This window comes from Chrysemys picta, chromosome 2 (genome assembly GCF_011386835.1).
Source record: "Chrysemys picta bellii isolate R12L10 chromosome 2, ASM1138683v2, whole genome shotgun sequence".
NCBI classification, from domain to species: Eukaryota; Metazoa; Chordata; order Testudines; family Emydidae; genus Chrysemys; species Chrysemys picta.
In genome coordinates this window covers 139,074,048-139,099,478 of record NC_088792.1, presented here as the reverse complement: position 1 = coordinate 139,099,478, position 25,431 = coordinate 139,074,048, and the positions used below count along the sequence as shown (strand labels likewise).

Genomic DNA, 25,431 nt, shown 5'->3' with positions numbered 1-25,431 from the left:
GGCGAAACAAGATTATTAAAAAGGAAGAAAGGAAAATGCACAGGCATTCAGAGCCGGTACAGAACCTGAAACAATTTTAACTCATTTTGGAAACTGACTAGATTTTATGTTGATCATATTACAGTAAGGGACCCTGAGAGCTTTCCGTTGAATCTCTGTGCTTTTCTGAGTTTGCTAGAACATTGATGTTATTTTAGGATAGTTTTATTTTTAGTATGTTATTAATTTTTACATCAGAGGATACAGTGTATGTTCAATACAGTGTTTTAGAAGAGATAAGTTGTGGTTCTGCTCACTTTAAAATACTTTACAAAATTCACTCTTTACATGTGTGTTTATAAAGTAAACTGCTTTGAAAGCAGGAGCAATCAAAGAAGTTTCTCTCTCGCTCTAGTCTACCGGATTCCAGGGCCAAATCTGCCCTCACATTACACTGATTTAAATTGGAAGTACTCTACTGGTGTTACTTCAGACTTAGACTAGTGTAGGCGAAATCAGATCTAGCACAGTGCATGAAATAGACACTCTGTGCCAGAGTGAGCATACTTCTGTAGTTCAGGATACGGTTGGCTGCCATTTTCAGTCTCAGAAGTGGCTGCATTTTAATAGTAGTGTATATACACTATTTAGCCTCCAGTTCCACAAACACACACAATTAACTTTAAGGACATGAGTAGTCACATTGATCTCAGGCATAAGTGTTTGCAAGTTTGGGACCATAGTTTGTAAAGTTCTGTTAGATAAAGAAGGAAATGAGCTACCTACCATCAGTCATTGGTCTGTGTACGGTGCCTTCCACGGGGGTCAGGGTCCATGACCAGGGCTCCTAAGTGCTAATAATAGTAAGTGTAAGATACTGTATATTTATTAAAACAACAAGGAGTCTGGTGGCACCTTAAAGACTAACAGATTTATTTGGGCATAAGCTTTCGTGAGTAAAAACCTCACTTCTTCGGATGCATAGAGTGAAAGTTCTGTAACTTTCACTCTATGCATCCGAAGAAGTGAGGTTTTTACTCACGAAAGCTTATGCCCAAATAAATCTGTTAGTCTTTAAGGTGCCACCAGACTCCTTGTTGTTTTTGTAGATACAGACTAACACGGCTACCCCCTGATACTTGTATATTTATTATTACGTCATAAGGTTTCTGTGCTTTCTTTATTTAAATAAGCTTTGAGTGAGTCTGCTGGATAGTTAATAAGATTAGGACTCATAAAATGATACTTTTCTGTGTATATGCTGCATGTTATGGTATTGTGCTTAGGCCTGAATTAGTGTTTCTTTTAGTTGTTTTACTTCTAACTGTAAAACAGTGGATATGCTTAAATGTCTTATCTCCTGGCTCTCTGCAATCTCTCCCCCCTGACCGCAGTCTCCGAGCACCCCAAACAGCTTCTTGCGTTGTCAAAGCCAATATTGCTGCTTGTGTTCCTGAGAGCAGAATAGCCAGCAGCTCTCCCGCAGGACAATAAAGTTCACTGCCTCTATAGGCCCAGGTAGTGTGAAATTTGTATCCGCTGCCATGGGGCAGACACACGTAACACAGCAGGCAATGGCTATTCAAAGTGTATTGATGAAACTAGTCTTGCATAATGGTGGAATTCCTTGAAACCGTAACTACACTAGTAAGAGGAATAAATTATTAAAGTAATGTCAGGTGTGACAGGCAATTTTTATAGCTTCTTCACCTCCCCTTAGGTAAATCAGCATCTGGGATACAGATATCCAATCTCAGTGCAGTGAGAGAAGTAAATTTTAGTGGCTGAATTTCTTACTGGCCCAGGGCTCTCCCTCTAACCCTTTATCAAATCCTGCAGCCACACCACACTAATTATCCTGAGAATGGGAGGGGTTGCCATGGTGACCGAGCACTTTTTAAAGCACAGGAATGGTGTTCATTACTGTTCACTGTCTTTAGCTGTGGGGAAAAGGTCAGTGTGGCAGTTGTTTTCCATATGGATTTTGGCCTCTGTGCCAAAGAAGAGGCTGAAATGTACTTGCGATGTCTGTAAAATGGTGAGTGTTACTGAACTTTATAGAGCTATTTGGACTAAGCAGGTTGGTTCAGAAATGTTTTACTGCCCACGGAGATAAACTATAAAATATTGCTATGAGAGAGAAATGAATGAAAGGAAGATTGTTGTGGTATTAACATCTTTGTTTTAAATGTTGATTGCTTTTTGGGGGGGGAGGGTTGAAATTAATACACTAATATTTTTGAAGTTCCTTTCTGTACATATTTTGCTTTGTTTTAAATGTCTAGTAAATAGAACATAAAACTAATAAATTAGTTTAATTGTGACTGGCAGCAACAGAAGATATTTAATTCAATGAAGTTGTGCAGTTCTAAAATAATTATTGTGAGGTTGTGTTTTCTTAAAATTACTTGTGATAAATAAAGCGTCATTAAAGTTCACTGTTTGACAAGTAATGGAAAAAGCATTTGAACCAGTGTCACATCACTCCCACTGATGTCCATTGACTGCAGTAGGAGCTGGATCAGGCCCTATATAACCCATTAGCCATATGTGCCATATTGTGCACTCAAGGCTTACTCAGGTAGATGGCCTGTACCAGCAAAGAAAGTGGTTTACCGTAAGCAAGTGAGTAGCCCCACTGAACTCAATGGAATTACTCACCTTATGTAGTTAAGCACATATGTATGTACTTTTCAGGATTAGGGTTAGAGTGCTCAGTGACTTGCAGGATTGCCATCTTACACTGACTTCAGTGGCTTTTTTATGGATGTAATTTAGGGGAGAATTTGATTCTTCCACTGCAGCATCTGGTCAAAAAGCAAGATATGGCAAAAAAGTACCCATGAATCCTAAATAAGAAGCACCACTTATGTTAACTTTTAGACTTTAATATGTGAATGATTGGGTTTATAACTTATCTGGTGCATCTCTTTTCTAAATAAAAAAGGATGTTAAAATAGCTAAACATAAAGCTAAAGAAACACAATGTTGTGGCTGAATTTGCTAGGTAAAGAAATGCTTTCTACCACATACACACAATAAAATGACCTGTCTGCTGCTTTGCGTTGGTAGCCAATATGTGACTAGTATGAAATAATAGTAATGAAATATACGACTAATCAGAAGAGGGGAGAGACTGACAAACTTTTCATCATCAATTTTAAATAGGAAATGAAGTGTTTATCATTGTTACAAAATTAAGAAAACAAAACACACACAAACCTATTCCTTAGCTATTCTAATTGGTCTCAATCCCTATGTTTGTGTCACTGACATTTGACACAGAAGCAGGATTGATTATCTCCAGGGAATGCAGATTAAGGGATTTATTTTTTTTTCAAGCTTGTAGCTATTAATTTAGCAATTCCTTGATCCTTTCCACTGTTTCATTATTGAGAGCAATGTCTAGTTACCAAATACAAGTGAAATGAAAAGAGATGGCTGATTGGGTTAAACAGGGGTTGCAGTGCTGCATTGTGTAATTATCCTTTTAGTTTGTTTCATTCTGAAGAGATATTTTATATGCCCTGAAATGTTCATGTATTTAGAAACTATACCTCCAGTGTAAGGTATTTTGGATGTAGGAAGCTCTGACTTGGCTCCATGCTTCTCTGATTTGTATGTATAACTTTTCATTTATTTTCCCAAGATCTCACATTACAAATTTGATAGAGACCATGTTAATATCCGTTATTGTTAAGAAAGTTATTTTAATTTTTAAAATCCGTTTGTTTTAGATGCCAGACCATTTCGACCAGACCGTGGTGCTTAACCAGCTACATTATTCTGGGATGCTGGAGACAGTGAGGATACGAAGGGCTGGCTTTCCAGTGAGAAGGCAATTTCAAGATTTTTATAAAAGGTAAACATGCGGTGGGACAATTGTATGAAACAAACATAAATCCTGGATATTGAGCTCATGCTCTTAACTAAGGGGATTCGAAACCTTATTAAATGGAGGGGGGATGGGGAGGGGGGAAATCTATTGTCAAACTAAGAGATAAGTAATTTTTTTTCTTGTGGTGGGGGCCAGGTATAAAGTCCTAATGAGAAACTTGACTGTGCCTGAAGATTTAAAAGGGAAGTGTGCCATCCTCCTTCATCGGTATGACAGTACTAGCACTGAATGGCAGCTTGGAAAAAATAAGGTAACATAATCTTACTAGATGGTTGTCCTCTTTAATTAGAATCATAGAACCATAGAATATCAGGGTTGGAAGGGACCTCAGGAGGTCATCTAGTCCAACCCCCTGCTCAAAGCAGGACCATCCCCAACTAAATCACCCCAGCCAGGGCTTTGTCAAGCCTGACCTTAAAAACCTCCACCACCTCCCTAGGTAACCCACTCCAGTGCTTTACCACTCTCCTAGTGAAAAAGATTTTCCTAATATCCAATCTAAACCTCCCCCACTGCAACTTGAGACCATTACTCCTTGTTCTGTCATCTGCTACCTCTGAGAACAGTCTAGATCCATCCTCTTTGGAACCCCCTTTCAGGTAGTTGAAAGCAGCTAACAAATCCCCCCTCATTTTTCTCTTCTGCAGACTAAACAATCCCAGTTCCCTCAGCCTCTCCTCATAAGTCATGTGCTCCAGCCCCCTAATCATTTTTGTTGCCCTCTGCTGGACTCTTTCCAATTTTTCCACATCCTTCTTGTAGTGTGAGGCCCAAAACTGGACACAGTACTCCAGATGAGGCCTCACCAATGTCGAATAGAGGGGAATGATCACGTCCCTCAATCTGCTGGCAATGCCCCTACTTATACAGCCCAAAACGCAGTTAGCCTTCTTGGCAACAAGGGCACACTGTCGACTCATATCCAGCTTCTCGTCCATTGTAACCCCTAGGTCCTTTTCTGCAGAAGAAATTCCATGGCTGTTGCTAATATGAGTCTAAGGACAGTATTTAGGCAGCTCCCACACGTTTTGTTTGTTGGTTTGTTTTTGTTTGGCAACAACACAGAGAAAAAAGCTTGATCTCAAACAACAGGCCTTTGCAGAGATTCCATCCTTTCTGTGAATGTATGCCCCTAGCATTCTCAAATCATTTAATAGTATTGCACGCATAGATATTCCATTTTATGGGAGTCTAAGAAACAGTTAAAAGTATACTGGGCAAAGTACTAGGGAATATACTGTAAAGATCAATTCCAAATTGGTCAAGATCGTCCAGCAGGCCTCTCATCTGTTACTGCTATGTCCCTTGGTATAACTCCCACTTAGGGTGACCAGATATCCTGATTTTATAGGGACAGTCCCGATTTTTGGGTCTTTTTCTTATATAGGCTCCTATTACCCCCCCACCCCCTGTCCCGATTTTTCACACTTGCTGTCTGGTCACCCTACTCCCACTGATACCTTATGTATGGGGAATAAGGGGATAACAGACCCAGAAGTAAAGCTGGCTGAATTGTCAGGGGTCCAGTATAAATATTTGTGAAGAGCTTTGTTATTATTCTTGATGTGTTTTTACCATAAGGAATCCAAGGCAAAGATACCTTGTAAAATCCCATTGATTTCAGTAAAAAGCAACAGAGGGTCCTGTGGCACCTTTGAGACTAACAGAAGTATTGGGAGCATAAGCTTTCGTGGGTAAGAACCTCACTTCTTCAGATGCAAGATGCAGATGCACTCTTGCATCTGAAGAAGTGAGGTTCTTACCCACGAAAGCTTATGCTCCCAATACTTCTGTTAGTCTCAAAGGTGCCACAGGACCCTCTGTTGCTTTTTACAGATTCAGACTAACACGGCTACCCCTCTGATACTTGACACCATTGATTTCAGTGAGACTTTCTATAGTAGCATTTACATTTAACAGTTCCATCCATTCCATAACACATCTAAAGGGCTTGAAAATAAGTGAATGGAAGTACCACATGGTTCCTGTGTGTTGTGTTCTTACAAGGTGAAATCTCAGCAAAAAAGCAGCATGTTAGTAAATCCAAAGGAGCCCATTAAGATAATATAGGTAGAATTGAAACCGTCTCCCATTATTAAGGGACCTAAAGATTTATAGATCACTTTGATTTACATTGACATTGGTCCTACCTTCTCGTAGACCACTGTTTACAAATAATGCAATAAATTCAAAGCCATAACTAGGTTTTGCTTCACATTGCATGTTCTCTCAGCCATGCAGTGTGTTAACAGTATTACACCCATTCACATGAATTAGAGTAATGTTGATTAAACCATGGGCATTGCTTCAAAATTTAGGGAAATATATAGGAGAGATTCCGCACTGCTCTGAAAGCTCCATATACATTAGAACCTTTGCAGCTGTCAGAGCTGGTTTTACAACTTTTCCAGCGATGCACAAAAATCACCTAAGGGGATTGGTAAATGTACTTGTGAAGCAAGTCAGTAAGGAGCTTATTTCTGAGGAGGGCAAGAAGACATTAAATTCAAACCATACATCTTGCGTGGGCACAAGATCACCTGTGTCACCTGCAAGAATCAGTACAGGGAGTAAGCCAAGGGCAAAGTGGCAGCCAGTTGTCTTGATTTTTGCATCTAAGTCAGACCCTAAATGTTGTTTTAACTTTACCTGTAACTGCCCTTCACATTATTGAGGAAAGGACAATACAGTTCATCTGTACTACAGTAAAGAGGAAAAGGATAGCTTTGTATCCATTTTTTAAAATTACAATATACAAAAAGAGGAATAAAACAGTTTTAACAGATAGAAAAAGACTTATTGTTTGTGGTATTTAATGATATTATCCCTTCCATTTTAATGTAAAAGGAGTGATGATAACATCATGGGGATTAGGGCAGCAGCTGAGATACTTCTTGTTTTTACAAGCTTAGATTCAGGAAAGCGCTCCTATTCGGGAAAACACACAAGCCCATGCTTAATACGTGATTAAATCCATCCCCTTTCAGGAAAGCAATTTAGTGCTTTCCTGAATCAGGACCATAGTGATCTAGAGAGTGCTAGAGCAAAATTGGATAGGAAAGGATAGTAGACCCACTGAAGCAGAAGCTGTTTCACACGCGGGAGTAAAGACTTCCCGTGGGAGTAAAGCTTATAAAAAAACTAGATGGTGCAACCTTTACATTGGTGAGCACTTAGGCAATGGGACTTCTCATGCAAGCGAGTGCTCACCAATGTTGGGTAACTGTTGTATAATCCGGCCCCTTTGAGGCTCCACTCAGGATTGGATTATACCCTCCCATATGGGGAGTGCGGCTATCTTCATTGGTGAGAAGTTGGTTTGGTGTTTTGTTGTTGTACAGAAGTAAAACAATTCCAGAAAAAGCCCTTATTCCTGGGGAAATGCTCTCTTTCCTATTGAAAAATGCATCAATGCAGAATAATAAATTTTAGTCATATCTGACCATCACCTTTTTTAATGGTTATTTCTGCCAAGTTAATAAACCCTGGTTCAAAAACAAGAGGCCATAATCCAACAGAGCTCTCCTGCTAAGTAACTAGCTTGCTCTTTCCTCACAACTCATTTCCTCGGTGCCCACTGAAATTGGAACAGTGGTGAGGATTCTGGCTCCAAACAGCCAGGAGAATTGCATCCTTTTTCACCTGAACTCCACACAAGATTTTACTCCTCCCTCATCTTATAGCAAAACCCAACCAGTAGAGTGTCACCCTGTGAGAACTGCAGGGGAGGGGAGGAATGTGAAGGCAAGATGCAAAGAAGCCGCACAGCCACCACACAGCCTGTGGACGGGAGTAGCAGCTGCTGCCCTCTTTGCCTCCTTCTGAACCCTCTTGCCCTCCTGCACTACACAGAGTTTTGGCTTAGTGAAGCTAGTGTGTGCCTGTGTGTCCACACTGGCCACACACTCACCTCACCTCCACAATCCCTAACTCCAGGCTCCTATAAACAGCTGCCCCAAGCTTGGCTCTGGTGTGCTTCAGATGCACGCTGTCCCTGCACTAGGCTTCCGCCACTTCCTCTGCCCCAGTGCAGCCTAACACCACATTCCCACCAGATTTCAAGCCATATACCCAGAGTAGGTACCAGACGATTCAGCCCTAAGATGCAGATGGAAGAGGAGGTCTGGAAAAGGTCTTATGCCACACAGGGCACATAGCACAGGACTACGTTATAGCGTCTTAATCAGCACCATTATTATTAAGATTGGGTCAAGCATAGGAGATTCGTTATTCAACCATAAAAACTTGCTCCAGGCTGAAAATGAACTTTAAAACCCCCACTTGGTAACAGACTTTCTTTTTTGAGTTCCAGGTTGTTTAAAAAATCAAGTTAGAGGAGTGCAAGAATATAATTAAGATTTACCCATTTCAGTTGCAATTTACACACTACTGTAAACCTCAGAAGCCAAGTGCAACTTTGCAAAGTTGGTGTGGCATTGGCATGAGTGCTGTAACTAAGAAGATACTTAAAAAACAGAAAATATAAAAATATATCATTTACTACAGAAGTGGTTACTCTGCATACCTTTTGCTCATCAAATTTCCAAAGTTTTTTCAGTAAGCAGATTATGCTTTCCTCTCAGCAAGTGCATGTAAATCTTACTGAGTTATTTGTCCACAGCAGTAGATTCACTGCTTAACAACAGGACAAAAATCTGCTCCTTAGTCAAGCCCCTGGACCTAAAACTGCTTTCATTTACATAGATGCTACTTCTGTTGATTTGATTTGTGCCCTGGCAAGAGGAATTTGCAGGAATGGGCCCTCTAAGAGTTTGTAGTAATTTGTTGTTACTCTGAAGCAGTTTAAGCCTCAAGGCTGAATTTTCTGGCTCTGTCAGTGTAAGTCAGACTGTTCACATTGCTAAGCCAAAGTTCTTTTATGTGTGTATTAATCTTCAGAAGGATAGAGCTACTTTGCAGAAAGTCTAGTAATAATGTTGCTGACTATAGTCGTTAGTGAGTAGACAATTTGGGTAAAATCCTGGCCCTGTTTAAGTCAATGGGAAAATTCCCATTGACTTCAGTAGGATCAGGTTCTCATGGAATAGAGGAGGAGGAGTTGCCATTTTGGGGCTTTTTCATTTTTTGTTTTTAAGAGGAAAGTGTTCTTTTTTTTTTCCTCTTAGGAAAATATGTATATTGGATTCTGAATTCCTCCTTCACTGTCAACTGTGCTATCTAGCTACCTACATAACCTTGCATCCCAACAGCCTTTTATTATTGTCATTGTTATGTTCATGTGCATTTGTAAGACATCCATCACTGTGGTAACTGAATTCAATTAAGCCAGAACTTTTCTTGCATAGGTCTTTCTTCGGGAGTCCTTGGAAAACAAGTTGGAGAAGCAGAGAGAGGTAGAAGTCACCAAGGCAGCCATGATTATCCGAGCACATGTCTTAGGCTATGTGGCACGGTAGGTAACAAGGTGGGAATATTAACTAGTGGGCTGCATATGCAGACTCTCCTCTGGGAGGGATTTCCAACGCTGCCTAGAGGATTCTGATTAATTTCTGCTAGGAATTGGGCACCCAGATCCCATAGGTGGTTTGGAAATCTCAACCCGATTTTGTCAACCCTTTAATAAAACAGTAGGTGGTTTGAATTGTTTTTAATAACTAAGATGTCAGAGTGTAGAAGATACACAGAGGAGCATCCATATAATATCCTGGGACCAGATACACAGTAGATGTAGATCAGTGTAGCTCCACTGAAGCCTATGGAGCTACACTGAGTTACACTAGCTGAGGATCGGGTTTATCCTTTTTGCCATGACAGAAAGAGGGAAGAGAAGATAAATTAGGAACAATCAGTTTATGATTCTTTGTTCAAGAACAAAAGAACAATGGCATTGTGTGACTGAATTATGATGATGTATTTGCTCACCTAGTTTCATGCATTATGTATTAGAGTCAGGGTAGTACATCCCATCTGTTTACTTCTCTATTTCTTCTATAAGTCAATAGAGGACAGTTCAATAGTTGTTTGCATAATGAGGTCATTTCTTTTCATGTGCATATTAGTCCTGTCCATATAGTCTGACCAGTATGTCTCATAAAACAACAAGAATTCTTTTTTTTAAGGACAAAGCTATCTTGCTGTGTGTGATTTTTCTTTTCATGGTGCAGGATATATATCAAAAACCCTGGTAGTTTCTAACAGCATTTCCTTGTCAGGAGGTATTAAAAATGTAAGGCTGGGTGGTGTGTATTTACTTAGTCAAGATACAGCCAGCTCTCTCACAGAAAGGCCTTGTCCACTTTCTAGGGAGAGATAACATAAACTATAATGGGAGAGCGGTCACAGGACCAGAGTTAGTACCTCTGTCCTTTTTACTACCATGGACTCTTTAATGCAGGGCAGTTACATAGAAACCTCAGTTAGTTGGTAGTCAAACCCTCTTTACAGAGAAGCTCTTTCTGTCTTCTTTCAGAAAGCATTATAAAAAGGTGCTATACTACGTGGTTGTGATACAGAAGAACTACAGGGCATTCCTTCTAAGAAGAAAGTTCCTTCACCTGAGGAAAGCAGCCATAACCTTCCAGAAGCAGCTGCGAGGCCAGATTGCTCGACGTGTTTACAGACAGCTACTAGAGGAGAAACGGCGACAAGAGGAGGAGAGGAGGAGGAAAGAAGAGGAGGAAAGGTGTGCAGTGTGTGCTGTTGTTTGACTGGATCTGAAAGGCAAACATTAGGTTTCATGCTGTATCGCCTTTGCCTTAAGTAATCACAGCTGATTTTGTAAATCTTTACTAGTGATGACGAGAGATGTGTAGCCTTTGTGGGAGTTTCTCAGGCACACAAGGGGAGAATATACCCTTAGTGGTTTCATTTTGAGTTGCTACTTGTATTTGACAAAACCCCTCTGAAAATTCTACTACAGCCCTAATGAAGTCCCCTTCCCCCTTTCTTATTCTTGCTAACTTTTTTTTTGTCTTATCCTTGCAGGGAAAGGCAAAGGCAAGAAGCAGAACGTCTTGCCCAGCAGGTAAATTATACTGTTAATACTTTCTGCTACCCTGTTTATTGCTGTCTCTTGCCCCAACCAATAAAAAGACAAGAAAAAGCACCCAGGGCATTTAAACTAAACTTATTACAGAAGTTGGCAGGTGAAGCCAAAAGAAACTTGATATAGTTGTTTGCATGGGGATGTCTTTCACATCACACTTCATTTAGTTCCTGGCAAAGATTGAGCCTTTTGCATGCATTTGAGCTTTCCAGTGTCTATGGGTAAATGTAACAACACTTTCACTTCATCCTCTTATATGGAGGGAGAAGGGTTCTTTTAAACGAACAGCATGGAAGGATTATGGAGCTTGAACAACAGAAAGTAAGGAATCTTGCATGTCTTTTTCGAATGCAGGCGGAAGAGGAGAGGAAGCAGCAGGAACTGGCAGCCATTCAGAAAGCCCAGAAAGAAGCAGAACTGAAGCAAGAGCTGGAGAAGCAGAAAGAAAACAAGCAGGTGGAAGAGATCCTGCGCCTGGAGAAAGAGATTGAAGACTTGCAACGCATGAAGGAGCAGCAAGAGCTGTCCTTGACAGAGGCTTCCTTGCAAAGGCTGCAGCAGCTCCGAGACGAGGAACTCAAGCGGCTCGAGGATGAGGCATGCCGAGCAGCTCAAGAATTCCTGGAGTCTCTGAACTTCGATGAGATTGATGAATGTGTCCGAAACATCGAGCGGTCACTTTCTGTGGGCAGTGGTTATTCTGCCAAGCTCAGTGAACTGACTGGGAATGCATGCAGTGAAAAGCCCAACTTTAACTTCAGCCAGCCGTACCCTGAGGAGGAGGTGGACGAGGGCTTTGAAGCTGATGATGATGCGTTTAAGGATTCACCCAATCCAAGTGAGCATGGCCATTCAGATCAGAGGACGAGTGGCATTAGAACAAGTGATGACTCTTCAGAAGAGGATCCTTATATGAATGACACAGTAGTGCCCACAAGTCCTGCTGCTAGCAACACCATGCTTATTGCTTCCGGCCACGACTCTCTCAGTCTCCACAACTCTTCGAGTGGTGAATCCACATACTGCATGCCAGAAAATGTGTCCTGCAGACCCCAGAATTCTGAGGAACTGATTTCTCCCGATGGGGACTATGATTATGATCAAGATGACTATGAAGATGGTGCCATCACTTCTGGCAGCAGCGTGACTTTTTCTAATTCTCACAGTAGCCAGTGGTCTCCTGACTACCGCTGCTCAGTGGGGACATACAACAGTTCTGGAGCATACAGGTTCAGCTCTGAAGGAGCCCAGTCATCTGTGAGTACCTTTATTTCTTGTTATCCACTAACATTATACATTCAGAAGAAATGGTAGTTAAAATTTTCCTTGAATGGTAGAAGTACCAAATCCAGTAGCTGTGTCAGTTCCTATAAATATGTGCGTGCGTTATATATAGCTTGACCTTGATTACACTGAACTTGGACATAGTTATCTACTGGCAACTAGATACCATTGGGATGGGTGTACTAGAAATCCACAGACCAATTAGATGTGTGAATTGCATTCCTAGTTAGAGGAATCTCTGGTTACAGGGTTATATCCTATCAATTTTGATGCAGAACTTCCCATTAATTTCAATCGGGAGTTCCATGCCTGGATTAGGACACAGTCTAAGTGCAGTTCTTATATGGGGAAGAGGAGTGAATTCATTGTAAGAAGATTCAACTATATATACAGGATAGAATAGTATTGAATCAACTGTTTGCAAAAAGCCTTGAGAAACTAGATCCACAAAACCTTTCTTTGTCAAAAGTAACTATCATATGATAGCAAATGTTCATATTATTGAATGTGAATTCTTTGGGCACTTTTCTCCTTTATTGAAGGCTCTTCTTCAGGACTGTTGCTCAAACCCATGGTAAGCTTTCAGTCCTTTTATTCTTCCAACCATAAATCTCTTGAAAGAACTTGGTTTCATCTACCAAATATACACCCAAAAGATTTATGGTTGGGAGAATAAAGGGACTAGAACCTATAGCGTGTTTGAGCAACCATGAAAACATACAAATATTGACTGACTCTGAGGGCAGAAGCAGCACTAAAATATCTCGGACTGTTATATTTCAGGCAATGCAATACAATACGAGTTATTTTTACTCTTGTTTTGACTGCTGTTGCCCTAGGAATAGGTTGGTATTTATTTGACTAATTCTGGGAGGTTTGTTTGTTCATCAGCTTATCTTCTGGGGAAGTCTCTTCCTCTGCTGGACAAGAGCAATCTTCAGGGGACATGGACAGGACTGCCCGGGGGGGACGGGGGGGCAAGTGAGGCAATTTGCCCCAGGCCCCACAGGGCCCCCATGAGAGTTTTCAGGGGCCCCCACAAGAGTTTTTGGCGGCAGGTCCTTCAATGCTGCCGAACACATCCGGAGCGAGTGAAGGACCTGCTGCCGAAGACCCGGAGCTTCTTCCACTCTGGGACTTCAGCGGTGAGGGCTCCTTCCGCTCCGGGTCTTCGGCGGCAGTTTGGCAGCGGGTCCTTCACTCACTCCGCGACCTGCCGCCGAAGTGCCCCGAAGACTCCAGGCCCCCTGAATCCTCTGGGCGGCCCTGGACATGGAACAGTTTTTGGGCAGAGGATTAGGACCTGGGGATCTCTCCAGATAGGAATGTGTTACAGGGAAGAAGTAAACTCTGTTGCCTTTTCCCTCCCTGACATTAGGGAATTAGCTCGTGTCGTGCTATTTGGGAACTTTTCCATACCAGCTTTGCCTAGAATACCTAGTGACCAATTTCCCACCTCAGAGAATGAGTGAACAATTACATGTTTCATCCTGTTACATTTCAACAGTATAGACTGAAGACTCTTTCTGTCCCCCATCCCCTACATGGTTATCTGTATATGAACCCAGATCAGGAACTTGGCAAACCTCTGAATATTTAAGGGCTGGGTGGATGGGAGGGGAACTTGCCCCATACCTAAGGATACTCTGTAGATTTTCCTTTTTGAAAACCTTCTAAGTTGAGTGTTACATACAGGCCTTGAGGGGTGGGAGGAGGGTAGTATACACCAGTCGCACCCTTCAAAAGGATAACTCCCCTTAACAGCTGTAAAGCTGTTATATATAGATAGTAGGGCTAATTATACACCAATTGCAGAGTGTGAGCTGCTGAGCACGCGGCGCTTCCTTTGACTTCAGTGGGAATGGTGAAAGCTCTGTTCTCCTTAGGATTAGACCGTAAGGATTAAATTCAGATATACATGTGCGTGAAGGGCCATCGGGCTCTGGGGCATAATATCTGAGGAGGCAGTGACTTTGCCAATGTTCCAGCCGAGGTAGGGGGCTTCTTTCTCAGATGGGATGCCTGAATGGGCCACACTGTTCAACATAGTGGGAGGCATTTCAAACAAGCTTAAGTGAGTTAGTTATGCCACTAGAAGTTAAGCAACAAACTCACTTAGCTGTTTTTGAAAATCCCACCCTGTATTCCTGACTGACAGCTCCAAAATGAAATTGTCAGCCCTGGAGAAGATAATAAATAGACTGAAAGTCTGCCCACAATGGGAATTGGGAGAAGAAAGAGCCTTGTTCCCAGCAACACTGTCTACTCTGGCCTCCCTTTTTTGTCCCCACAGCACCTTTCCTTCCCCACGGGAGCAACCTGGGGACTACTATCAATGAGGATAATAACTACAATGGGAAACATTATGTTCCCAGCTGGAAGGGTATGGAGATGGTAAAGATCCTCCAAGAGCTGTTTGAGAAGTGGGTAGGGTTAAGTTTTTCATGTGTGACAGGTTTCAGAGTGGTAGTCTTGTTAGTCTGTATCAGCAAAAACAATGAGGAGTCCTTGTGGCAACTTAGAGACTAACAAATTTATTTGGGCATAAGCTTTCGTGGGCTAAAACCCACTTCGCATCATCTGATGAAGTGGTTTGTAGCCCACGAAAGCTTATGCCCAAATAAATTTGTTAGTCTCTAAGGTGCCACAAGGACTCCTCATTGTTTTTTCATGTGTGTTTCTCTCCTCTCCCCACCCATCCCCCTTATTCTGTTGTGCAATACATACCTGACCACGGAGCATGTGCCATAGAACACGGCACAAAATGTTATGGTATCAGACTTCAAAAAAATCTACTGTATAAAAATCTAAACTTTGCTTTTTCTTAAAATGTTTTTATTCTGCAGCCATTAGCCATTCTGGTGTAAGCTCCATCCTATATTAGAGGCAGTTAACGTTTGTTGACACACTGTGCTTCCTGCCTCCTGGCTGCTCGTTTCACCTTTCTTCCCTTTCTTCCACAGTTTGAAGACAGTGAAGAAGACTTTGACTCCAGGTTTGATACAGATGACGAACTTTCCTATCGGAGGGATTCGGTCTACAGTTGTGTCAGCCTGCCCTACTTCCACAGCTTTTTATACATGAAAGGTACAAAGCCGACCAGAGCTGGTTAAAGAACCAAAATGTTCAGAAATCTCTCTAGTATTTTCCCCTTTTACGGATTACAACTCCACTTCAGTACTGCTTGCTGTTTTATGATTTCTTTAAGGGGTGAGAGAATGACCTGGAGAGAGCCATTCTCAACTTAAGCTCTGATTGCAATGTCCTGTATCAGGCAGATTTCAGATAGTTCCTCTTTTGCAAAGGGACATGGACTGCGCAGCTCAGCTTCATTACCTTTTATAGTCCGCATTCATTTGACATAACATCTTCACTGACTAGTGAACAACTGAACATTGGATATGTCTTATAGAGTGGCAAGACAGCCTAAAAAGCTAGGTTGTACCAGAGGTAAAGGAGAGACCATCCCTGACCCAAGGACCTTACAATCTAAATAGATAAATAAAAACATTCTGACATGCAGTGTTCTAGGGGCCAGTGCCAGAGACTACTCTGAAGTCAATAGGAGTCTTTCAGTGGGCTTAGGATCAGTAATCCAAAAGAAGACTATATTACAAAGTACTACGAGAGATTTAGGAAAGAATATATTCAGGAGTTTTTTTGTTATGATTCTTCGTTTTCCCAGCAGATGAGGGGCAGCAGCCTATAGGTTGTATTCTATTCCATATATCTGGTTTATCAACATAGTGCCCTCACGTAAGAAGCCGTGGGAACTTACATGACCCACAAAAATTCAAAAATTTGCTGTAGCTCTCCCCTCTAACAACAATGACAATTACTCTATAAACCATTCAACACCACAGCAATTCTCCTTACTAATCACAACATCATTCTGTTCACAAATCCAATATTACAAATATACATCCACCCCCCAAAAATAAATCCTTAAAACCAGTTAAAGTTCCAGAGGGCATATCAGACATAAATCCCAATTAAATTAATGAGTAAATATCCTCCAGGAACATGTCCATCCTACAATGGACAGAGTTAAGGTTATCTGAGTTTGTGTCAGCATGACGACTGTGGCTGATTCATATAGAGATGGTGAGGTATTTGTGAGTGGGTGTGTATGTGTGAAAAGGTGGTGTATGCAGAATGGCTTTATGTTGTGGCCTGGCCTACCCTCAAAAGTTTTATTACTGTAACTATGTTGATTGGGGGATGGTTTTTTTGCCAATGTAGTTATATTAATAAAATCCTAGTGGAGTTTCAATTAGTTCTGGTATCACTTATTTTGTTTCCCAAACCATAATAAGCTATATCGGTATAAGCACTATTATACAGGTATAACTGCACCCACACTATGGAAGTTATGGTGCTTTAACTGTGCTTGTATAGTTAAAGCAGCAATAGTTTACCAGTTTCCATGGTAAATTCTGTTTCCTCAGCTGTACCAGCTCTGGTGGTTTTGAGTTTCCCATTATTTGCCATTATTATAGCAACCTTAAATGTTTAGGAGGTTTTTTGTAAGTTTGAATATGTATTAAATTCTGGTGTTAGCATTGCTTTTGTTGGGATAAACTACTCGGGGCCTAATTCTCATTTACAGTAAGGCCTGTTTACACCGTTCACCCACTTTAAAGCTGTTTTACATTGCCACAACAGTGTGAGGTGGCCTTAGGGTATATGAAAATGAGGTCTTCAGTCTCATGACTCAGAACAGAATAGGGTGACCAGACAGCAAATGTGAAAAATCAGGATGGGGGTGAAGGGTACTAGACCCCAAAATCGGGACTGTTCCTATAAAATCGGGACATCTGGTCACCGTATAACAGAAAGGCAGTGATATTGTCACTTCACTGATTGGTTAACACCTTCCCATCGTCAGTGTTGATTCAGTCTCTTGATTTCATTATAAATAAAGATTACTTATTTCTTAGTTTCTTCGAGATAGACATATGCAGGGGATTAAATTTTTTGGATTGGTGTTTTTTGTTGTTTATTTTTAATGTAACCTTTTAAGCTAATCCTCTCTCTTTTCTGCCAGGCGGTTTAATGAACACATGGAAGCGACGCTGGTGTGTCTTGAAAGACGAGACCTTTCTATGGTTCCGTTCCAAGCAGGAAGCTCTCAAACAGGGCTGGCTGCACAAAAAGGGGGGTGGATCATCTACGCTTTCCAGAAGGAACTGGAAGAAACGCTGGTTTGTCCTCAGACAATCCAGGCTCATGTACTTTGAAAATGACAGTGAAGAAAAGCTGAAGGGCACCATTCAAATCCGAACAGCCAGGTAGGTTTAGATGTGCATTTTGGTTGGACAGAGCTTTACATAAACACCTGTCAGGATTCAACCCTGAAAGGTGCTGAGTGCCCTCAACTTCCATGCATTCGTACATGTTTGTGTGTGTGTGTGAAAGTACTCAGCACTGGCCTAACTTGACTCCAGTTCAAGTCAGCTGAGGTCTTACCGCAGTCAGACCAACACTGAGCATGTTTGAAAAGCCCAGCCCTACTTATTTAGTAGTCACTCAGGACAGTTTGAGACATGCTGTCAAGTCTTCAACCACAGGGAGCCCTGGAATGAAGAAGGTGAAAGAAGTATTGTCTAGCCTTTAGTCTTAGTAATTTTTAATCTACCATGAGTCACAGTCAGATGTCTTCTCAGGGAGGCCTGTTACCACACATACATTTTCCTTTACCTTTAATATAAATGTACTAATTTCCTGGCCAAATCAGTTTTCTAAAATTATATGGTGATTAAAAGAGGGCTTTATAATGGAATCTGGTTACAACCTTAACTGTGGAGAGGCTACCATCTCTCCACACTATACCATATTCTTATAATTAATCAAAATGCTTTCAGTCACTAGGAAGTACATTTTCACAACACTGTTTGGGGCTTTAACCAACGTTGACTTTAATTGGAATCAAGTCACTAAAACTCCCACACAGCACTTTAACAATGTAGGAGTGGGCGTATATACTGTTATCGGGTGCAGATAGTTTCACGTGTTTCACAATTCCAAGCCTCTGAAGGCATGTTTGAAAAAAAGATTTTCTATGTGAAAATGTCTTTGCTTTCTCTTCTAAAATTTCAGTACATCTTATAGGTTTGGGGGTAGGGAGGTTCCTAAGTGGGTATGAAGATGGAAGACTGATAGTGCTGGCTAGTCTCAGTTCTGTGTGGAAGTGTGTGTAATTTTCCCCACATGGCTTTGCTAATGTATGTTAGGATTGGTTACAACACCTTGTTCCTGTTCTCTCCCTATCATTTGTATTTTATTACTACTAGCTTATTTTTAACCTATATCAAAGCTCCGTCAAGTTTTCTTTGTGGAAGTGGCTGCTCTCTATCTGCTCTTTGGGCTTGATCCAGGGCCTACTGAAGTCAATGGGATCCCCATTGACTTCAGTGGGCTTTGGATCAGGCCCTTTGAGCATGTACAGATCTGTCACAATAGTAGTAATGGGCAGCTACTGACATAGTAAATCCATGAATATAGGTCCTGGATTCTTACAGCTAGCCTTTTGTTACTCTTGAATTCGATATTCACATACACCATATCGGTTATGACTAAGGCTCCGTGTTTGTCACAGAGGTCTTTCTGTGACTTCTGCAGTGGTTGGTGCGCCTGGCCCGGGGGCCACCTGAGCAGCTTGGGCAGCCGTGGGCCAGGCCTCCCTGCCCACCAACAGCAAGAGTTTGGGTGTGGGAGCGTGAGCTGGGGGTCGGGGTGCAGGATGGTGCTTACCTCGGGGGGGGGGGGGGGGAGCGGAAGCAGCATGTGGAGCTAGAAGCTGGGGTTGTCGCTTCCCAGGAGCTAGGTAGGAAGTCTGCCCCCCCCGGCCACAATGCAACTCCCCCCCCCCCCAAGCACCCACGGCGCGCCCCTCTCCAGCTGCGACCCCCTCTCCAGCACCCACGGTACCCCCCCCAGGCCGTGACACACACACACGCCACGGCGCCCTCAGGGCCACCCTCCCGAGCCGCCCTCTCTTCCCCCCCCCCCCCCCCCAGTTTTAGTCAGGGGTATATAGTAAAGGTCACAGGCCGTGAATTTTTGTTTACTGCCTGTGACCTGTCCATGACTTTTACTAAAAAAACCAGTGACTAAAATGTAGCCTTAGTTATGATAGTCCTTACTATGATGTCTACCAAAATCCAGATTTCTTGTTGCTACATTATATCAGAATATTGTTTCACTAAAGGTCATCTTAAAAAGCTTTTTGATGAATTCATCCATTATCCACTCTCTTTTAAAGATGAACCTCGAAGATGTTTAAAGCTAAACTGAACTCTTCAGATTTTTCTAATCAATAACTGAACATTTATAAACATAGAATAACAAAAAGGAGCTTGTATCTGAAAAGGTCTACGTGGAGCAAAAAATAAAGTGTAGTTTCTAGGCAGTGGAATTAAAATTTAAGGGGTTTATGTAATCAGTGAGCAGATTCCTAAAGCATCCGAGCTTTACTCAAAGAGAATGAAATCTGCTACTTCACTTATATTATTTAAAAGGCAAATACTAGGGTAATATCCTAGTAAGGAGGAGGAAAGTAAAATTCTGGAAAAGGACAAAATATGGAATCATTTTTTTCTCTTACATTTAAAATTGCTTTTTAATTTTTTTTATCTGTACATGGATAACAAAGGTAGATCAGAAATGTCATGTGTTGTGATAGGAAAGAGATTTATGAGAAGAGTGTTGGTTAATTAACAAGGGGAAAAATAAGCTTAAGATAGAAACTGGGCAGGGGGGACAAAAAGCCAAAAATTACCATTTGAGCCTTGGGAAATGCTTAGCAGTACATGGAAATAACCAAAGTTTGTGTATTGCTTTAAACACACAGGGCAAGATTTTGAAAAATGACTTGTGGTATTTTGAGGGCCTTGATATTTCCATGTCTGACTTGAGACACCTCAAAAGGGTTGGTTTTCAGAGGGTGGGTACTCAGCACTTCCTGGAAACCAGGCCCCTTTAATATATCTTAAACTGGGCACCCAAAAACTGACAGACAAAATGCTGTTACGTTTGAAAATCTTGGCATGCATTTCTGGCATCTTCAGCAACCCCTTGAATATTTTAAGGAGTCAGAGTAAGACCTTATGTTCCTTTCCTCAACACTGGTTCTTTTTTGAGAGATGACTCTCTTCCCCCTCTTGTAGCTCTTAGTAAGGTTTTTCTTTGTTGTTGTCATTTAAAAAATAAATACTTACAAGTGGGAAAAAAGACCACTTTAAAAAGTAAATATTCATAGTGCTTTAAACTTGGGTAACTTGGACAATGGCTACAATGGCCATGACAAATGTTGTTTTGGTGAATTGATAATGTTTAAGTAACAGGAGTCTGCATTACATATCTCAAGTAAATCAGGGTAAAACAAGTAAATATTATTCTGAAATATTAGTGTCTAAGCCGCTCACTAGAAGGGCATATTCACTGTGCATGGGGTCTCTCTCTAGCTTTAATTCTGGCATTTGCATCCATTTCAGAGAGATTGTTGATAATACCGGTAAAGAAAATGGGATTGATATAGTAATGGCCGACAGGATCTACCACTTGATTGCTGACTCTCCTGAGGATGCTAGGTAAGAGAATCATTAAGCTCTTCTTCTCCATATCATTCTAACTCTTGCAACAGCAGCAATGTATTGACTGTCTTCTACATGCGATCTCTGAAGGTATTGGCCAGCAGTATTAAACACACTGCATTTAATCCCCTTTGAAAGATCTCGTGAGGCAGTTGGAGATTGCAGCCACCAGAGGCTGCCAATGGCAGCGTGGTACAGAAAAGAGCCAAATCAACAATGCTGCGATAACCAGGATTCGGCCATGCCTGCTCCCTGTGACACCTTTAATATTCTCTTGCCTGTACAGGGTCATTTCCTTTGGCCACTTCTCTCTCTGCTTTTTGTGCTTCTCAGGCCCTTCTTCACCTGCTTAAAAAACTGATGCAATCCATATGATCCACTGTAGGCTGTCTGAAATAAGGCCCTGGTCTGGCAGGCTCCTACACTGTTCTTTTTGCAGGATTAGAGCCTAAAATCTTTTCATATGTGAGATTTCACATGGTCACTGTAATTCAGAGGAGTGCACTCACATTCACAAATGAGAAGACTCTGGTATTTAGAGCAAAGCACATGATCTCCATCTGCTCAGCTGTTAAAGGTCTTAGAATCTGAGACGGATCCTTGGCAGCAGCAAGGAAAAATTGCTAACCATAGTCTTAAGGGCTAGGAGCAAGTTAATGTTGCTAGCTCTATTATATTCCAAATCCAAAAATCTGAATTAAAAAAACTACCTGCGATTGCTGAGTGACAATAACATATTTGCCTATTACATTTGTATGCTTGTGTTTTTGTAAATGATGTAAGAAAATAAATAATTAAGGTTATTTTTAAATCTTACACTGCCCACTGAGCTGGACTCCCAGGACGAGAAGTGAGGATATGTGGGTATTTTTACTCTGTGGCCTCATCCAAGTTACTTAATGCTAGATCCACAAGGGACTTAGGTACCTACGTCCAATATTTAGACTCCACTGAGATCCTGATAACCCCACTCAGCTGCCACCTAACCATGTAGATGCCTAAGTTTGTATCAGTAAAGTTCCCTAGGTGCCTAAGTTTCTACCAGGAGATGTGCAATATCACCTAATTTCTGATCCCGCTGAGCTGTGCAGCATCCTAGGTCATGCCTAAGCCAGGCCTGGTGGGATTCACAAGCTAGGCATTTCATAGAATCATAGAATGTCAGGGTTGGAAGGGACCTCAGAAGGTCATCTAGTCCAACCCCCTGCTCAAAGCAGGACCAATTCCCAACTAAATCATCCCAGCCAGGGCTTTGTCAAGCCTGACCTTATCTCCATTTATCTTGCCTGTGGGGTGACCACACCTACTGGATTGGGCCTCACATAAAAGACAGCTGGAAGCGACCAGATTGGGAGTTTTTCAGATGTGGTGTGTGTGTGTCCATCCCAGAATGCTTAATAGCCCAATGGTTAGGTCTCCCACGCTCCACATGAGTGTCTTCAAATCCCCACTCTGCCTGAGTTGGAGCAGGGACTTGAGCGTGGATAGTTGGTGGTGTGGCTCCTTCAATCTCTCCTGTTGAAGCTGTTCCATTTTGTATAAATAATTGTTCACTGGACCAGAGAGAGAGACAGACTAGCCTGCTGGTCAGTGCACTCCCCTGCGAACAGGAGACCCAAAGTCAAGTACCTGCTCTTTATCAGGCAGAGCAAGGATTTGAAATCAGATGTCTCACCTCCCAGTGAATGCCCTAACCACTACGCTATGTAAGTGAGGGAGGGACACTCTCGCTCATGAGCACATGTGAAAAGGCTGACCTGGCTCAGCCATCTAACTCCAGGAGTGGGTTCAGGGCTGTGAATCCTAAGTAGAGATCGATACCTCCAACCTGGAGCTAGGTGCCTAACTATGTTTGAGGGGCGGGTCTTAGGTCCCCAGTCCCCTTCCTACTGGCTAGCTTAGGCAGCTCCCCACTCAGCATACTGGCTTTTGTGGCTCCTATTCTTAGCTGCTTTTCTCTTCCCTGCCAAGGTTTAGGGAGCCTGGGCACTTGACTCATGGCTGAAGGTTCATTGGGCAGCAGGGCACCTAAAAGTCAGGTGTTTCAACACAGCCTAAGTCCCCTTTGTGGATTTAGTCTTAACATTTCTATTACTCTGTTTTCTCATTTGTAAAATGGGAATAATACTTCCCTCCATCACAGGGGTATTGAATATAAATTAATTAATGTTCGTAAAGGGCCTTGAGATCTTCAGATTGCAGTTCTTCTTATTCCTACTTTAAAGGGAAACTTTTCATAGGCTATAACAGCACAGTTAATTCAGTGATCTCTTTTGAAATTAAAATGAGCTGCTAAGTCTTCCTTAAAATTATAGTCTGAATCCATTTGTAAGCTTTCCATTTATTAACTTGAGAGATTTGTCATAAGTTACAGTAACATATAAGTATAAAGATCCAGTTAGTTAGTTTTGTCTGTTTGAATTACTCTGTTTCTGGCAAACTGCTCTACTGAGGAGCCAATAAGAAATTACCAGAGTTTAGGGGCTTTCATATTCTCAGTCACATATCTCTACCTTTTTCCAAAACATAGGAGGAGACAATGACTTCAGTTTCAGTGTTCGTTTAGTATACACACCACACACATTACAGGTTAATTCACCTGTTGGCATTTTCCTTGTTTCTGTTTCCACAATCCACAATTGTTCAAAGATACCTTGGTTCCAGTAGGAGATGTATAAAGATTTTCAGAGTTGCTGAAGTGAAGGGAGCTCTGAATGTTCAGCACTGTTGAAAAGTGGATCAAAAATTGATTTAGAAGTATCTGTTAGTTAATTCTGATTACATTGAATGAAGTACATTGAATGAAATGGTCTGAGGTCTGTGTTGTTCCCTAGGCAGGTTAATCTCACACATGGGATGGAAATACCACACATTTTGTACTTAGTTTTCTTTGCATTGTTCTGGTGTGGAGAGAAGGGGCACAGGCATGCAAACAAACAGTTTGGGGGTTAGCTGATCCTCTGAGACCCAATCATTAACTTGGGAACTGTAGAGCTGAGCTGCCATCTTCCTTTCACCCAGGTGCAGGGTTTTCATTAATTTTGAACTAAGTAATTTCTAAAAAATATTTTAGGAAAATATGTACACTACTTGTACTTGAAGTTAAACTTCGATCACTCTTTTTAAAAATACTACTATGTGCCCACATTAGCTGTTGTATAATAAAAGGTTAGTAGGTGGCTTATACTATGAGGTCTGGCTTCTTTGATATGATTTAATTAATACATTGGATTTTAAATAAAATACCTGTGGGTCAGAATCTGGAAAGGAAAGATGAATCACTGTTTATAATCTATGGGAATATTTTGGGTTTAGGATCCTTTAAGAGCTGAACCTTTCCTTCCCTCTTCAGAGGGGCCCGCCTAGTGTCAATACTCCCTCCAGCAAGGGAGGGCTGGAGGTGATGCTCTCTGGAATCTGTGTCATTCTGAGCATTGACCGGGGAGCTGTTTGAGAGCTAATAGACACTGGATTAGAACAGGGCCAGGCTTCCATAATGAAACCGTTTTGCCTGCTTTCAGATTTTGTCACAAACTAAATTTCAGGCCAAGTTAAGGAAAAGGCTTGCGCAACTTTTGATCAACATGAGTTTTGAGTAAACCTGGGCTGATTTATGACTGTGAGTAGAAACCATGTGAGACACATCCTAGGTTTGAATGGTTTCACATGAAACTTGGCAGCTCTCCTTCAAGAATTGCCCTGTGCCAATCTCCATTGCTAGGGCACCTGCACCCTCAGGATGCAGGTACAGAGCCAGTGTCTGATGTGGATCTAGATTTTTTCATGCAGAGGTATATAAAGGACCATAACCCTATTCTCAGCTTCTTTCCTACTGCCATAGGGTCTGGATCAGATCCAGCACTCTCATTCATTCCCCATTTCCTAAATACTGAAGTTTTTATAGCTGTTACTAATTAAAACGTTACATTTGTGGAAGAAGTTAGGCAGGGTACTAAAGCCCTGGCTGTTGTGATGCTGTTTTAACCACTTAGTCTCTCTAGAACTGTTACCAGAAATCCAGTTTCCAGATGTGTATGGGTGTGGAAACCTGGCATTTTCTAAACACCCCAGTTTTCAATTATGTATGTGTGGGCAGAGGATCCATGAATGTAGGCAGTTGTTTCAAAGAGGCCTCTAAACTTAAAGCCACAATTTTGCATAGAAAATGTTCATGTATACACAACTTCTGCAGTTGCAAAAAGTGTGAAGATGCAGTTTTAGAGGCTGGGATGAGGCCCTTTGAAACTTGGCCCTAGGGTAAGTATCTTTAGAATGGCAAGTTAATATCTCAAAGAATGACATTCAGGAAACCTGCAGAACTGGCCAAGTTCGGTGCTCATATTTCAGTGGGATTGCACAAGGTAATCGGGTTCTAACTGTACAGGGACCAGAAGTAGATGAAATATATCCCAAAGGCAGACCACGTGGCTGAAGTTCAACCCTTCTGTAATTGCTACTCAGGATTACAGTTTGGAATAGCAACTCCTGCTCTACCACCTGCCAGCTATTTGGGGAAACCTGACCACTGGATTGGAATAAATTGACACTGGCCCATCTTCAGTGCTTCCTTCCAAAGCAGCCTAGTGCAGACTGATTTTTGCCTTGCTGCTGACTACAGACGAAAGTAATGTGTGGGGAGTTTTTTGTCCTCCCCCTTCCCATGCCACGTG

At 41.7% G+C, this 25,431-nt stretch overlaps 1 protein-coding gene across 2 annotated transcripts in view; it reads left to right on the top strand.

Annotated features, from left to right (window-relative positions):
* Positions 1–25,431, top strand: part of MYO10 (myosin X) — a 248,865-nt gene that overhangs the window by 199,617 nt on the left and 23,817 nt on the right. For both annotated transcript variants that reach the window (XM_005290206.5, XM_042845779.2), the window contains 9 exons: positions 3,717–3,841; positions 4,013–4,127; positions 9,184–9,290; positions 10,308–10,520; positions 10,823–10,862; positions 11,238–12,140; positions 15,131–15,254; positions 17,215–17,458; positions 20,663–20,758. In XM_005290206.5, the coding sequence (XP_005290263.1) occupies positions 3,717–3,841; positions 4,013–4,127; positions 9,184–9,290; positions 10,308–10,520; positions 10,823–10,862; positions 11,238–12,140; positions 15,131–15,254; positions 17,215–17,458; positions 20,663–20,758 (1,967 nt within the window). The remainder of the gene's footprint in view (positions 1–3,716; positions 3,842–4,012; positions 4,128–9,183; positions 9,291–10,307; positions 10,521–10,822; positions 10,863–11,237; positions 12,141–15,130; positions 15,255–17,214; positions 17,459–20,662; positions 20,759–25,431) is intronic.